This window comes from Diplotaxodon limnothrissa, linkage group LG16 (assembly GCF_057381915.1).
Source record: "Diplotaxodon limnothrissa isolate DT_005_m linkage group LG16, D_limnothrissa_male_GT1.1, whole genome shotgun sequence".
In the NCBI taxonomy this organism is placed as follows: domain Eukaryota; kingdom Metazoa; phylum Chordata; class Actinopteri; order Cichliformes; family Cichlidae; genus Diplotaxodon; species Diplotaxodon limnothrissa.
In genome coordinates this window covers 1,337,217-1,352,648 of record NC_140611.1, presented here as the reverse complement: position 1 = coordinate 1,352,648, position 15,432 = coordinate 1,337,217, and the positions used below count along the sequence as shown (strand labels likewise).

General features: G+C 46.0%; 1 protein-coding gene across 2 annotated transcripts in view; it reads left to right on the top strand.

Moving 5' to 3' along the window:
- Positions 1-14,642, top strand: part of raph1a (Ras association (RalGDS/AF-6) and pleckstrin homology domains 1a) — a 75,910-nt gene extending 61,268 nt beyond the window's left edge. For both annotated transcript variants that reach the window (XM_085373973.1, XM_085373974.1), the window contains 10 exons: positions 2,929-3,003; positions 3,096-3,180; positions 6,054-6,175; positions 6,653-6,718; positions 6,866-7,009; positions 7,086-7,196; positions 7,307-7,405; positions 8,052-8,172; positions 9,649-9,779; positions 11,827-14,642. In XM_085373973.1, the coding sequence (XP_085230099.1) occupies positions 2,929-3,003; positions 3,096-3,180; positions 6,054-6,175; positions 6,653-6,718; positions 6,866-7,009; positions 7,086-7,196; positions 7,307-7,405; positions 8,052-8,172; positions 9,649-9,779; positions 11,827-14,187 (3,315 nt within the window). In that variant the 3' untranslated portion in view covers positions 14,188-14,642. The remainder of the gene's footprint in view (positions 1-2,928; positions 3,004-3,095; positions 3,181-6,053; positions 6,176-6,652; positions 6,719-6,865; positions 7,010-7,085; positions 7,197-7,306; positions 7,406-8,051; positions 8,173-9,648; positions 9,780-11,826) is intronic.
- The last annotated feature ends 790 nt before the right edge of the window (positions 14,643-15,432 follow it).

The window sequence follows — 15,432 nt, the reverse complement described above, 5'->3', positions numbered from 1 at the left end:
GTGTTGAATCATCTGTATGTTGATCCTGCACAAAGTTCCAGAAAAGTGATCTTTCAGCACCATGTCTGCAAAAGCCCCATTAGAGAAAGAGGCAGATGTATGAACAGCTGTGTGCACAAAGCCCATAAAATCACACTCAACCCATCGCTCACGTTTTTTAATAATACAAGAATGAACACTTACTGGCTGCATAGAACTGGCTCTATACGAAAGTGTGATATAAGGTGGCTTTTGAGATGAGGTTGTTAAAAATGTAATCATGTATGTGGCGGCGCGGACCCACCACAGAGACCAGGTCACGTTTCTGCTTTGGAAACTGTCAGAATTACAGTGAAATCTTTACTTTGACTCAAACGCACTGCTATCACTGGTGATTGGTGGTGATTAACACAAAGAGAACCAATCACAACAGGCCGTAATTCAACCTGACAGCAGCCTGCCTGGACTTTACCAAAGCCTGCAGGAGCTGTGCTCACCCCAGCTTCTGCCAATATGAATGTCAGAATCTACGTGCAAGCTTTCTTACTGAAAACAGTGTATTCAGATGTTTTCTAACATTTGAATTCAGTTCATGATGCACTGATTTCGGTTCTCTGACATCACTGCGTAGATCAGGGGTGGGCAACTCCAGGCCTCGAGGGCCGGTGTCCCTGCAGGTTTTAGATGTGTCCTTTAACCAATACAGCTGATTTAAATGGCTAAATTAGCTCCTCGACATGTCCTGAAGTTCTCCAGAGGCCTGGGGCCCGTTCTTCGTACGTCGCTCACTACATCCAAGATCAAATGACACATCCAAGACCAAACCATCGCGCTAACCGTGAGCTCGCTAATCCGGTTCCCCGAACACACCTGCTGTTGATGATTAGTACAGCTGGCTGAAGTAATGTGCGATCACTGGGTGTCGTAAAAGGGGCTACGCATCGATAGCAGAAACAGTGATTGGCAACCCTCTGATTGGTCGGCGAAAATGTCGAAGGAGTGCGCTCGGTATTTTTCGGCAGCAGAGCAAGAACTCTTGAGTGAGGGATTTCAGGAGTTTCAGAGTTTAATCAGAACCCAAGGGAACACTGCAAAGGCTGCAAAAGCAAGGAGAGAGGGCTGGCAGGAAGTTGCTGACAAATTAAACTCGTAAGTAATCTAATAATAACAATAATAATGGAGTGGATTTATATAGCGCTTTTCAAGGCACCCAAAGTGCTTTACAATGCCACTATTCAGTCACTCTCACATTCACACACTGGTGGAGGCAGCTACGGTTGTAGCCACAGCTGCCCTGGGGCAGACTGACAGAAGCCAGGCTGCCATATCGCGCCATCGGCCCCTCTGGCCAACACCAGTAGGCGGTAGGGTAGATTTATTATATTATATTATATTACATTATATTATATTATGTTACATTATATTATATTATGTTACATTATATCCTCTTTCACATTAGAGCCACGACAGGACCCACTAGAACATGGGAACAAGTAAAAGTGAAATATAAGAATATTCTACAGAATGGTAATATTTATCACTTATATTGCTTTTAGTCTCTTGGAAAGAGACCCTGGAATACTCTGTTTGTTTGTTCATAACAGCAACCAAGAAAAGGGCAGAGGAAAAAAAGACAGGTGGTGGTCCTGCACCCCCTCGTCAACAAGTTGGTTAAGTAAATAATACCCTCACGGGAAAATCGATATCTCTCTATGAGCACACTGTCGCGCTGAGCTAAAGGATCCTGTCTGTCCCGCAATATACGCTGAATTCTGAGGACTCTCCTTATCAATCTTGCACCTTCCGCAATGGGTGGCTCACGTATACGGACAGGATATGACTGCGACAGACTTCCCAAATCCACCTTCGCTTTTATAGCCGTGGTCTCCCATCTTGATTACACGAAGTAATTTCCAATTACTACTCTGAAATATGAATTACATCTGTAATAATCACATACATGTAATAGAATGTTAATAGTACATTTCCCTTTTTTAGGAAATGACCTGTATGTATCTGTGTGACATCAATAAAAGGATCAAGTGCTGCATTATCTTTAGTTACATTGATGTTATTTATTTATGGTGAAACAGTGGTGGAATATCGCTGTTGCTTTCGTATAAATGAAGCGGACATACCTGCGTGGCCGCGATCTAATCCTGTTTACATAAAGTAAACCTGCTCCCCAGCAGGTTTACGCTTACGGCTCTGTTGCTATGACAGCAAGTCCCGGATGAGCTTCGGGGAACCGAACGATCCAAGATCACGCGAAATCGTCAACAATCTCATCCAGCTAACTCACTTAGCGCGGTACGAAGAACGGGCCCCTGGTAACGAACTAATCATGTGATTCAGGTGTGTTGACCCAGGGTGAGATCTAAAACCTGCAGGACACCGGCCCTCGAGGCCTGGAGTTGCCCACCCCTGGCGTAGATGATGGTAAACCTGAAGAGTCTAGAAAGTTTGCACTGTTTCGCAGCATACAGAATGACATACACCGTGCTAGGAGATGGGAGAAATATTCATATAGCAACATATTTTATCATTTTCAAAAAAAAGGAACAAGCCTATACTAATGCTAACCAATAAATGAACGAGTACTGTAAATATAAAGTAATCACGTTTGTAACTTTCTGGAGTCATTTCAAGAAAGGCTTCAATAAAACGAGTGTAGCTCAGCGCTGGTTTCAGTGTCCGAGATTTAATTAAAAACAAACAATAAATTGTGAAAACAAGAAGCTGAAAACAACGATACTATTAGCTTATATAAAACATTGTGTTAGCCATTCCTCAACCCATAAAAAGCTAACATTAGCCAGTGCGCTAGCCTAAAAAGAAAACGTTAGTTGCTAGCAACATTAGCCTGACTAAGGTTAGCTTACGAGATGTTAGCAGCTCACATTTAGCCGTGTTACGTACTCTGCTCTCTCCTCCTGGTCCTGCTCACAGCTGGTGATTCGTGTTCATCTGTCAGACGAGAGCTCAAAGACCATGATGGTGGACGAACGGCAAACGGTCAGACAGGTACGGCTCCTGCTGGTGTAGTCATGCAGTTAGTTTAAAAAGCAGTAGAGTATGAGCACAGCGCTAATCTCACAGTTGGTCCCTGTCTTTAGGTTCTGGACAGTTTGCTGGAGAAATCTCACTGTGGCTACAGTGCGGACTGGTCACTGGTGGAAACCATCAGCGAGTTGCAGATGGGTGAGTGCACGTGCACACAGAGGCTCTTCTGTCTGCTCATGACGTCATGTGTACTCCTGTTTCCTGAAAGCAAACACAGGGAGAGAAGTTACTAAAAAATTATATAATATGTTGGGTTTTTTAATGTGCAGCTCTGCTAAAAGTTCGTGTTGAGGGTCCCTGATGTGTACAAACTAATGCAAACCCTTCACACAGCACACACAGAGGTTTCCACCACAAACGCGTTCCAGTTCAGTCCTCCAAAATCCCAAATACACGTCCGTCTGACAAGTGGGCCAGAAATGGGAAGGGAAAGAGGAGCATAAAAATAAACACACACTCAGCAGCATATTAAACATATCAGGTCCCCATAAGGAGAATCATGTGCTAACAGCTGTCTAAATGACTCGGGTAAAGTTTGTAGCATGCGTGCTTGTTGTTTTTGTCTGCTTCCACTTGTCTTTGCACGAGGATGATGTCGGAGTAAATGTGTAGTCATATTCGTTGTGTTCCCACTAGTGCTGTCAGCCTTAATCTGAAATGACGTTAACGCCACAACACGGCGAATCTCCGTTAACGAGCTACCGCAGATCGCCCCGTGCGTGGGGGACGGCGTCAACACGTTAACGAGCTAACTGCGCTAACACACAGTTACGCACATCCACAGTATGTCGGATGTGCCACACAATGGCACATCCGACATACTGTTTTACTTTAGTCCATGACTCGCTTACCTTCAGGGTCATACGTCACATGAAAACCAAAATAGTTCCAAAGGCCAGATCTGAATGAGGGTGGGGGAGGTTCAATTTGCCATGTTGCAACGAGAGCTTAACTTCTGTCTCGCTAGCTCGCCCTGCGCTCAGTGAATCTGCGTTCGACTACTCCGCCTAGGCTGCACTGTCGAGCGCAGATCCACTGAGCGCTCAACACAGACAGCATCGTCAGAAGGAAAGTTGATAAAATAAATTACAAATTTTGTATTGTTCGATACATATGCGTACCGAACCGAAAGCACTGTATCGAACGGTTCAATATCCATACGAGTATCGTTGCACCCCTAATATACATATATACATATATATCTATATATCTCACAGATGGAAAATGCAGTATGAAAGTACAGCTGGTGGCTGCAGTGGACACTTAGATGACCTCATCCCTAAACACCAGCTGTTGTGATCCACAATCAGAGCCTGAGTCATACTTTTTTAAACTGTTCCCATATTTACACATGGACACTACGTGACGTGTCTTCTTTTTGACGTCCCACGCTGCTGCACCTACTTCCAGTCATACAGTCTTTGTCTCCAAAAGTTGATTCTGTTCATCTGGACGTAGCGTTTTGTGGGAGAAACGTTTCGTCATCATCAGGTGACGTCTTCAGTCTCAGCTGACTGCAGGTTTCAATCTTATAAACAGGACATTTGCACAATGACTGAAACCAGCCCACTGAAGGAACAATGGGCTGGGAGGTCAGTTCCTTAATCTTAATTATGCAAATTCTCACGACCATTGATCAAAACCCGCTGATCAAAGACCATTGATCAATGGCCATGAGTCCCATTCACAGAGAGTTGGGGAATGGCTGCAATCATACAGTCTTTGGGAAAACATGTTGCAGGTGAAATTCTAGGCTCAGGCACTTATTTTGGGACAAAAATATGGAGCGTTAAATCCGTGTTTTGATCAGATATGGCTGATGAGCAGTGGTTGACAGATATTACTGTTCGGTCCCCCGTCACTGTCACATCTGGTTTAGCATCACTGTAGCTCCGTGTTCAATGTGAGCTCTTAGAAACTGAACCTGGTTTTATGGGTCATCAATCAACAAGAGGATTCTTTTTAAAATGCTCTTACCTGTTGTTAGATGAGTGTAACGTGTTCGTGTTCACCGTGTGAAGCAGACTGGGATTTGTGATCTGGTGCTACCAGACTTTAACCAAACGAGTGAAGCTCAGTTCTGCTGTTTAGCTTAGATTTGTAATTGTGTTCAGTGATGTTTCGCCATCAGTGACAGCACAGATATTCAGCTGCAAACACACACACTTCCTTTGGGGGTTGAACTGCGTGTATGTAGCACACACTGTACTACAAGCTTCCACTCAGTTTAACACACACACACACACACACACACACACACACACACACACACACACACACACACACACACACACAGCCTGTTTGTAGGTCCAGTGCAGTGATGCGTGTGATCTAACCTACATCTTCAGGGCTTCTGCTGAATTGCGGTCAGCAGTGTTATGAAAGAGAGCGGGACGTCAAAGTGTGTTTGATCACATCCAGCTGAATCTAAAGCTTCCTCGTTTACACAAATCCACACGTCTCTCAAAGCTCTGCTTACAAACACAATCTGGGGTTAGATTTAAATCCAGCTGTACTAATTAATCAAGTAAGTGATGCTTTCCACGTCTATTTCCACCCACCACCCCCCTCACATTCCCACACCGCCACCAGCACCCTGCTGGGCACCCTTTAGCAATAAATTGACTTCCTGTTTCAGACCTGAAGCTGATGTCGCTGTGCACAGCAGGAATGATCTAATGAGGATTCTTCTGCTGATTGAAGGAAAGCTGACGTGTATCAACAAACACGCCTCTTTAATCACATGTTAGTATTCATAAACTGGTCAAAAAACTCCCATCAAAACATTTTTGGGTTGTTATTGTAGGAAAATTAAAGTCTCCTGTTTTGAGATTTTAAACGTGGACGTACGGAAAGCTGAAACGTGTCAGGGCGGCGGGGACATTTCCAGATCTTTAGCTCGTGTGAAACACTTTGTGCTTATCGTTTGCTTCATGACAAAATCTTTGAAAGTGTTAGTGGTGGACTAGCAATGATTTTAATGCTGCGGTCTGGACTTTGACTGTATGCAGAGCGGATCTTTGAGGATCACGAGAACCTCGTGGAGAACCTGCTGAACTGGACCAGAGACAGCCAGAACCGCCTGATGTTCACTGAGCGCATAGAGAAGTATGCTCTGTTCAAAAACCCCCAGGTGAGACATATGCACATGTAAAGCACCCTGCAATTATGACCCAATGTTCAAAAGTTCAGGAATCGGCTGATAAGAATCAAACGCCGTCGCAGAGACACGCGTGACAAGCCGCCTTGTCACGCGTGTCTCTTCTTGGAAAGCTGGGTGTCAGAGGAGGTGCAGAAGCTTCCAGGCAAATCTTGTAAAAGGTAACAGGTGATGAGCAAGGTGGAGAAGTGGCATGTTGTCCCTCACAGCGCCGCAGGACACCGCTCTCATTCATGGGGCGGATTCTGGCATGTTGCACCAGCTCGGAGTGCTCCTCCACATGCAGCATAGTGCAGGTCACAGCGGGACTTTTTCCTGAACATTAGGGTTGACCTTAAACCAGAAGTTGGACAATAATGAGCCGATTGCTGCGACTTCTCGACTGAACCTTCTCTTGGACTTCCAGCTCCTCACCTACCCCTTCTTTCTCATGCTCACTGTCTACTGCAGAACTACTTGTTGGGGAGGAAGGAGACATGCGAGATGGCCGAGAGGAACAAGGAGGCTCTGTTAGAGGTCGGTCTCTATTTTTATTCTTTTTTTCCTCATCAGATTCCCTTCTGTTGGGTCCTTACATGAAATGCTAAACATGTAGAATGTTTAGCATTTAGCATGATGGTTTTAATTTCAGGCGAAAATAAAAATGGTGTTTTTGTATATCAGGAGTGTTTCGGGGGCAGCTCAGTGTCCGTCCCTGAGATGGAGGGTGTCTTATGGCTGAAGGAGGATGGCAAAAAGTCCTGGAAGAAGCGCTACTTTCTGCTGAGGGCTTCGGGCATCTACTACGTTCCCAAGGGCAAGGCCAAGGTGTGTAATGGAGGCAGCACTTTGTCATACAGTCAGTGTTTGGGTGCAAAGTTGTGAGATACGTGTGTTTGTGCAGGCATCCAGAGACCTGGCGTGTTTCCTCCAGCTGGATCATGTTAATGTCTACCTTGGTCAGGACTACAAGAGCAAGTACAAGGCTCCCACAGACTACTGCATGGTGCTGAAGGTAGGTGGACATGATCTTCCACTGCCATCTAGTGGTGAAAAACTGTAGTGACGCTTGGATGGGTCTAAAACTAATAGTATCCAGTGAGTTAATGCAGCGTGTTTTTGTAGCACCCTCAGATCCAGAAGAAGTCACAGTACATCAAATATCTCTGCTGTGACGATGTCAGAACGCTGCAGCAGTGGATCAACAGCATCCGCATCGCTAAGGTAAACGTTTCACACAGTCTCCCTGTCGTATCACACGACGGCTCTAATCGGAGATGATTCACTCGTAGTGTATGATGTTGGTGCGGCTCACAGGCTGTGGAACACAGGACCATGCTGGTGCACCATGAAAAACTGGGAAACTATTCTGGATATGATATATGAAAACAAGTATAAATTGAAGAGTTTGCCCGTGTTTAGGATGCTGTTGTTTATTTAAAAACAAACAACAACAACTCCTGTTTTTATTGTTAAATGATGTGCTCTAATTCTTTTCCATGGTCTAACACCCTGTGCCAGCTAACTTTGCCAAACTTTCAGCGCTCTGATTGCCTGTGTGCTCCTTTTCTCAGCTTAGCTGTTTATAAGAGTGTGTAACCTGAGACTAAAGTCCACAGAGCTGTGACTGTGTGTGTGACAGCCCACAGATGGGATCTAATAAGCACGCCTCATACTGCCTGCTATTACTTTGTCATTTTCACTTATTCACTACTGATTTATGATCGGCGTGCTGTTACTGACACCTCCCCCCCAAGTGTTTATTCCTGCCCACAGCCTGATGCACATGGGGGGAGCACTGTGGGGACGCTGTGTACTTGCTGAAGCTGCCTTTCTTGTGTAAAGTGTCACCTGTGTATGTGTCCATCAGTACGGGAAGCAGCTGTACATCAACTTCCAGGAGGCAATGAGGAGGTCGGAGGCAGCCTATGATTGGTCCTCCCTGTCTTCGTCTTCCATCAAGTCTGGATCCAGCTCCTCCAGCCTTCCAGGTCCGTGTGCCTCCTTTGGTTGAGATCACTGGCTGGTAGGGCGGGGCTATATCATACCGTTCATGGTAATACTGGTGTAATGTTGGGAAACGCTAAGAAAATGAAATATCGTGATAGAATATGGGTAAAACGCACATACACAGTGCCTTTGTTTACATACGCACATGGCGGAGAAAGTGGATCGTTGAATGAAACAGATGAACCTGAACTGGTTTGTAAAAATGCTGCAGCTTCACTGGTGTGGAACTGGTTTAGCTTTCGTCCCTCAGATACACAACAAAGCACTATTTTTGGTAGCGCATGCTAGCGGGCCGTCGTTATTACCGTGTTGTTTGGAAAATACGGCGCACTTAAAATCAATCCTTTGATTTTTCTGAAAGTCGACAGAGCCCCTTATAACCCCGTGTGCCTTATGTATGAACTCTGGTTGTGTTTACTGACCTCGAAACGATTTTATGTGCACGGCGCTCGAAAATCTGTCAGATGTTTCAGTACGACTTTGCAAAGCTACGAAGCCGCACCGCTTGATGGATTGTGGGAGCATTACGGCTATCGTAGGCGGAGCCTCGCGGAGTGATACGTGCTGCGCTTCAACATGATATTACCGTATTGTGTGTGTATAACCTCTTTTTAAGTTTTGTGGATGTTATACATGGTTATGCTGAGGATATGTCGGCCAGTTTCCACTGGAAACGCCTTTTGGTTAAACTGTCAGCGAGGAATTTGCATTTGCACTGTTAAAGTTTATATAACTTTAATGCAAAAAACAGCTGCTTGTTTAAGTGAAAATACACTGATGTTTGTTTGTTTTTTTTGCACTAATAAAGTTGTGGAGTCGTAAAGTATTTTGTCTCGTGTCAGTTATATCGTTATCGCAAATTTTCAAACGTATATCGTGATAAATATTTTTGGTCGTATCGCCCTGCTCTACTGGCTCGTTCATACACAGCAAAATCTCCAGTGTTAAATGAACACTTTTGACAGTGTTATATGTTTAAAAGTAACCTAGCCAGTTTTGCAGATTAACAATGGCTAACACTGAGCAGTGCTGATTTTCTAACACTGGAATATTTCTAACATTTTGAGTTATTTTCCAGTGTTAGAAAATCAGCACTGCTCAGTGTTAGTCTTTGTTAATCTTCAAAACTGACTAGGTTACTTTTAAACATATAACACTGTCAAAGGTGTTAATTTAACACTCAACAGTGTTGTATTTAACACTCAGAGGTGTGGACCCATATAGACACTCTCTAGTGTTAATTTAACACTGGAGATTTTGCTGTGCAGTGTGTTGTTATGTATTACATGTGAATGTATATCTCACCTACAGATAAACACATTAGGGCTGAAGGAGCACTCAGAGCCTGATAAACATTGCTGTGGAAAGATCCCTGCAGCTGGATTCTTTCAAACATGAGCTAAAAGACACACTAAAAGCACTGTCATCAGTTTCTCAATGTTTTGTTAACCCTCCAGAATCCCAGTCCAACCACTCGAGCCAGTCAGACAGCGGTGTATCAGAGATGACATCATCGGGCCACACCCGCTCCCAGAGTGTCGTCAGCTCCATTTTCTCTGATGCTTGGAGGAGAGGAACACAAGGAGAGGTGCGGTCATGCTCACAGTGTGTTCCTCCATCATCTGTTTGCTTGTGTTCTGCCTTTGCCCATGTTTCCCCTCTGCTTTCCTACCAGCGATCAAAGATGAAGGGACGTATGCCAGTTCCACTTTGTGCAGGAGGAGGAGGGAGTGGAGGTTAGACAGGAAGTGATGTAACCGGCATGTTAACAGCTTGGCTGCAATCTTTAAAGCACTGGTTTTATTTGAAGTGACACTTGAGCTGCAGTTGTATAAAAATGGACAATCATGACATTGAACAGTTGAGTAGATGTGACAGATGTGACAGATGTTTTCCTCGACTTTAGGCCTACGATGCTTCCTCCAGCATTTCTGTGCATTAGTTTGAAGGCCTTGAAAAGCTGTTAGTGAATCACAGTCTGTGGTAAATCATACGTTCATTAAAACCCAAACTGTACGAGTCTTAAAAAAGCTACAGTAAAAACAAGCAAATGTAGATGTTGCAGATGTGTAGTTAGGATTCAGGACTTTTCGTTGGTCGTCAGAAAGCAAGTAGCTGCGAACACAAAGCTAATCATTCAGAGTGTTTGCAAGTCAAAGATGTTCTTTTTGCTGCTGCGCTGCAGCCAGTGTCATTATATCATGTAATGTAACACAGGCTTGTTGCCATTACTGTACGTGGAGTGGTCACGCTCACGGGCACGATGACCCCAGTCAGGTTAGAGTCAGGACCATCCCGCCAGCTTGTCTCTATGGTAACATGTATATGTTGGTTTCCACCTGTTTTAAACGGCTGCAGCTGACCTGTTGGATTTTCTTCCTAACCTCGTGGTGTGAATGCCCCCTGCAAACATTTAATGAATGACACTGTTTAACTAAAGCTAAGCAGACATGTTTGAGCCCGGCTCACGGTGAACATCGTTGAGTTTGATGCCAGATCAGAGGCCAAACAAAGAGTTTGTAAAGAAAGCTGGAACGAACGTGGAACAGCAGCTCAACCACAAACTGCCTAAGACGCGTGTCAGAGGAACCTGACACCTGCCCAGAATATGAAACGTGTTAATAACATTGAACTCTAACGCTAATAATAATGTTGAAATATGCATTGTTTTTCTGTTTTGATGAACAAGTCCTAACTGACTTGGACATGCAGTGATTCAGCAGTGTATTGATTTAATGAGAAGGTTTCCACTGTTCATTGCTAGTATGCTGACAGCCTGCTGCTGGCCTTACGTGCCCCTCTGCGCTAAAACGTTAACATTATAGTAACTTCAGAATCAGAGAAACTTTATGAATCCCAGATGGAAATGGAGCAGCAAATATACAACAAACAACAAGAACTCGTATTAAATTAGTTTAGGAACAAAGTTACAATAGATAAATATTGAGATAAATAGATAAATATATAGAGATATAGGAATATATACATATGAATATAAAAGGACAACTTGTAACATTTTATACGAGATAAAATCAGTTTTGGGGATTTAACAATAAACTATGTTGATACAACTGCAACAAATCAAAAAACTGACTGAAACGCAACAAACAAACAAGGCATGTTTTCAGTTTTATTGATATAGCGTCAAATCACAACAACGAGGTGCTTTATATATAAGACGCTCCAATAATACAGAGACAATCCTAACAAGCAGACAAACCCCTGTGAGCCAGCATTGGGCGACAGTGGCAAGAAAAACTCTTTTTAAAGGAAGAAACCTTTAGCAGGGAGGAAGACAGGAAACAGAGCACTGTGGAGGATGTTAATGATAATTAATGATTAAATACAAACTGGTGTATAAACACATATTTAATAATATTTCTTTGCAAGCTCCTTTGATTAATAACAAACACATTCAGTACCTTTGTATGTAAGGCATGTTAAGACCTCACACGATTGGATTGTAATGACTCTTCAGTGAATGTTTGTGTGTGTTCTCTGCACTCGTTTGATGTTTCGCCTTCTTGTGGATTTTTTCATTTTTAGAGCTTGTGGTCATTTTTTCTTTGTTCCCTCCTTTCTCACCACGTCTTTATCCTGCATCCCACTCCCCGCTCTGATCTCTGTCTCTGCAGATGATGAAGATCGACCCGATCAGTAGACCCATCCCTGTGCAGATACCCAGCCTCTCCCCCCAGCCGCTCCCTCTCTCTCAGACTCCACCATCCCGGACCAGCTTCACTGACAACCTCGTCCCATCTGAGGAGTCCTCCCCGTCACCGCCGTCGCCTCCCGCACTGCCCCCTGTAGCGAGCGTGGCCCATCAGCCGGCTCCTCCCGCCTCATACGTGAAGTACAGCACGCTGGCTCGCCTGCAGAGCCAGAACCAATCCAGAACACAGCAGGCGGGTGCCCCCCCACCCTCGCTTTCCAACTACAACACCCTTCCAGCTGCCTACAGCACCTCCCCTCAGCTACCACCATCTCCTCCCCCTCCTCCTCCACCCACGGCACCAGCGCCGGGCTCAGCCATGGCAGCATTGAAATTTGGCCCTCCAAGCCCATCCGCTCTTCCACCACCACCCCCACTGGAGGAGGAGCTGGCACAGGAGCCCTCCTATCTCCCACCCCCTCCTCCCCCCGAGAGCCCGGATGCCAATGGGTTGCCACCCCCACCACCTCCAGAGCCCATCCCTAGCTCATGCACTCAACTCTCCAACACGGGCCTCCAACAGTTCCTGGCACAGAAGTTTCCCAACATGGTGTATGACTTCAGCCCAGCAGTGCCTGATGATAACTCTCCCCCACCTCCTCCTCCACCTTCCACTGAGCTGTCTCCTCCAACCTCCCTGCAAGGTCTCCGACCTCTGTCACCTAACGCACCACCTCCTGCACCTCCCAAAACCTTCACTGGAGGATTTCCCCCTCTCACTGCTCCCAAACCCTCAGGCCCCTCTTCCCTTCCCATCGCACTCTCACCTGTGTCTCCAACGCAGCCACAAGTTGGACACGGATCATTTAAAAAGCAGCAGAGCTTCTCCACAGGACACTCCCCAAATCAGCCACCTCCCACTCTGCCAAAGCAGCACAGCCTTTCCTCCAAAAATCTTGCCATCTCTCCCTCTTCCACCTCCTCTGCTGTCTCCATTGCAGCTGCTACCTCCTCTTTGGTCAAACAAATTGTCAATCAGTTCCCAGGAAACCCTGCCCCTAACTCCAACATGGAGGGATCCAAGATCGCTGCCCCTCTGTCTCCTCCAGCAGTTAAGGCCAAACCAAAGTGGCAACCTGGCAGTGTCGTGGCTCCACAATCCCCAGAGTTCCCGCCACCTCCTACCGACAGCTCCCTGGGAGAGTTCCCTCCTCCTCCCTCTTCTTCTTCGTCCTCCAAGACAAGTTCGCCCATAAAGAGGTCGCCTTCCTCCTCGTCCACGGGATCCTCCAAACGGGGCCCTCCACCTGCACCTCAGAGAGCCTCCTCTATCCGCTCCAGTTCATCAGGAGAGACCCAGGAGGAGAGGCCCAAGACGGTTGAGAGCCTGGTTAGCAAATTTGGCCAAGCTCCTCAGATGGGCACCTCGTCGAGCTCCTCGTCAGCGACAGGGTCACCTTCTAAAGACTCTTCCTCACTTCCTGCTCCGCTACCCAAACCAGGGAAACTGAATCTGGCGAACCTGCCGCTGGCACTCCAGGGACTGCAGACCGGGCAGCACCACCAGCCGGCTGACTTTCAGTGTCCTCTGCCCCCACCTCCTCCTTCCCAGCCTCCTCACCTCGATTCATCCCCAGACTACTTCCCACCTCCCCCCAGTGACTCTGAGCTCTTTCCTCCTCCTCCTCCTCCCCACCCATCAGATTTTCACCAACCCCCAAAAGTGGCAGTGGTAAACCCCCAGCCCCAGATGCAGTCACACCAACATCCGGCAACCTCCTCCTTATCCTCGTCATCATGGAAACAAGGGTCACTGAAAAAGGGGGCGGTCCTTCCTCCAACACTGAACCGGCGAATGAGCAACACGGCCCAGTACGATAATACAACATCAATGCCCCTCTCACCACCACCTCTATCTCAGACCCCACCCCCATCACTGTCTTCTTATTCCTCCTCACCTGTTCCCCCCACCTCCCCCAAATCAGTCGCTCCAGGCTCCCTGGCACTAAAGTCTCACTTCCTGGAAGACCTAAACCGAACCCTTAAGAGGAAGTCTGTGTCTCGCCACGGCTCGCTTACCTCCTCCCACCTCATATCCTCCTCCAAGATGGAGCTTGTGGGCACCATGGACGACATGGCACTCCTCCCCCCTCCTCCACCTGAGCTCCTGCAGCAACAGCAGCAGCAGGGAGTCCGAGGACACTCTCAGACTTTATCTCGCCACCACGCACACTCCCACTCCGCCAAACACGCCAACATCTCAGGCTATGCAACGCTGCGGCGAGGCCCGCCTCCTGCTCCGCCGAAACGGGACCAAAGCACCAAACTGACCAGTGAGTGGTAAGGGAAGGAGGACGCTGTGGGTGGAGCTTAAAGAACTGAACTCAACAATTTGGTGTAATTGTTCCTGAAGAGAAAATAATTAATGTCTCTCTCCTTATCCGTCTCGCTCCATCCTAAACCATCCACCCTCGGACTCTGAGGAAGTAGCAAGTGTCCTACTCTTAATCTCAGACCCTGATTGTTAATATTAACCTCATTACTCTTATCATTAACAATACATGTTTAATCCAATAAGTATGAAATATGTATATATCTGTATACAAGCGAAGCAGAAAAGTCACCTATCGAGCTTTTTTCACAACGTCTGTGCAGCTTAATTGAAACGCGACAAGAGACAAAGACTTTAACGGCAACAGAGACCTTTTGCTGCAAAACAACAGGTACTGCATGGAGCAGTGGCAGTGATGTTACTGATCAAGGAAGGGAGGGGATCATTGAAGGACGGCACAGTGTGTAAATGTGTATTGTGAACTGAGGGGGGAGGCAGGCGGGGAGCCCTTAGAGGGAGGTTTGCCATTTATTTCCAACTGTTTTTGTGTGTTTTTATATAAGATTATTTAATACTGGAAAGATATTGTTGTTATAGTTATTTTAAGATTTTAAGACGTGTCCGGAGTGAATGAGTTTGACTGGGGATGGGTCTGCCTTCTTCTAAAGATCTGGGCTGCCAAAACTATTATACAGCCAGTTCCTCTGGGTTTATATTTGGGTCATTTCTAAATAAGTCTCTTTTGTTCCACTCTTAACAAACCGCCAAGTAACTAGCAAACTGTTTAGGGTTAGGTTGCATTTTAGCCACATGTTAAACAAGCCGAGTTTGAGAAACGAGAAGATGCTACTTTTGAAATCAAGTCCCTCCATAGAAAGGAGCAGATGTGAGGTTCATGTTACGTAGGTTCACCAGTTCACCAGTGCTGACTCCCAGGGCGTAAAACCAATCGGTTGAATATCTGCTGATTGAAAACATGTTGTATGTCAGGTAGACATTCAACCAGGGATGCTGGGCACAGATTATAAACAAATTAGGACTGAGATTACATCACACGAGTATATTTGCGCCAGTTGTTTTCTCGTCTTCCCTCTGTAGAGGCCATCGGGATAGACCTGGACTTCTTTTCTCTCAGCTGTCTGTACTTAAATGTTATGATGAGTCAGGTTCTCTGAGCTCAGCTTTAGTGCTCCAATATCAAAGACGTCCTTTTAATGACAGACACAATCACCACATTTTTGTTGGTGGGCCTCCCTC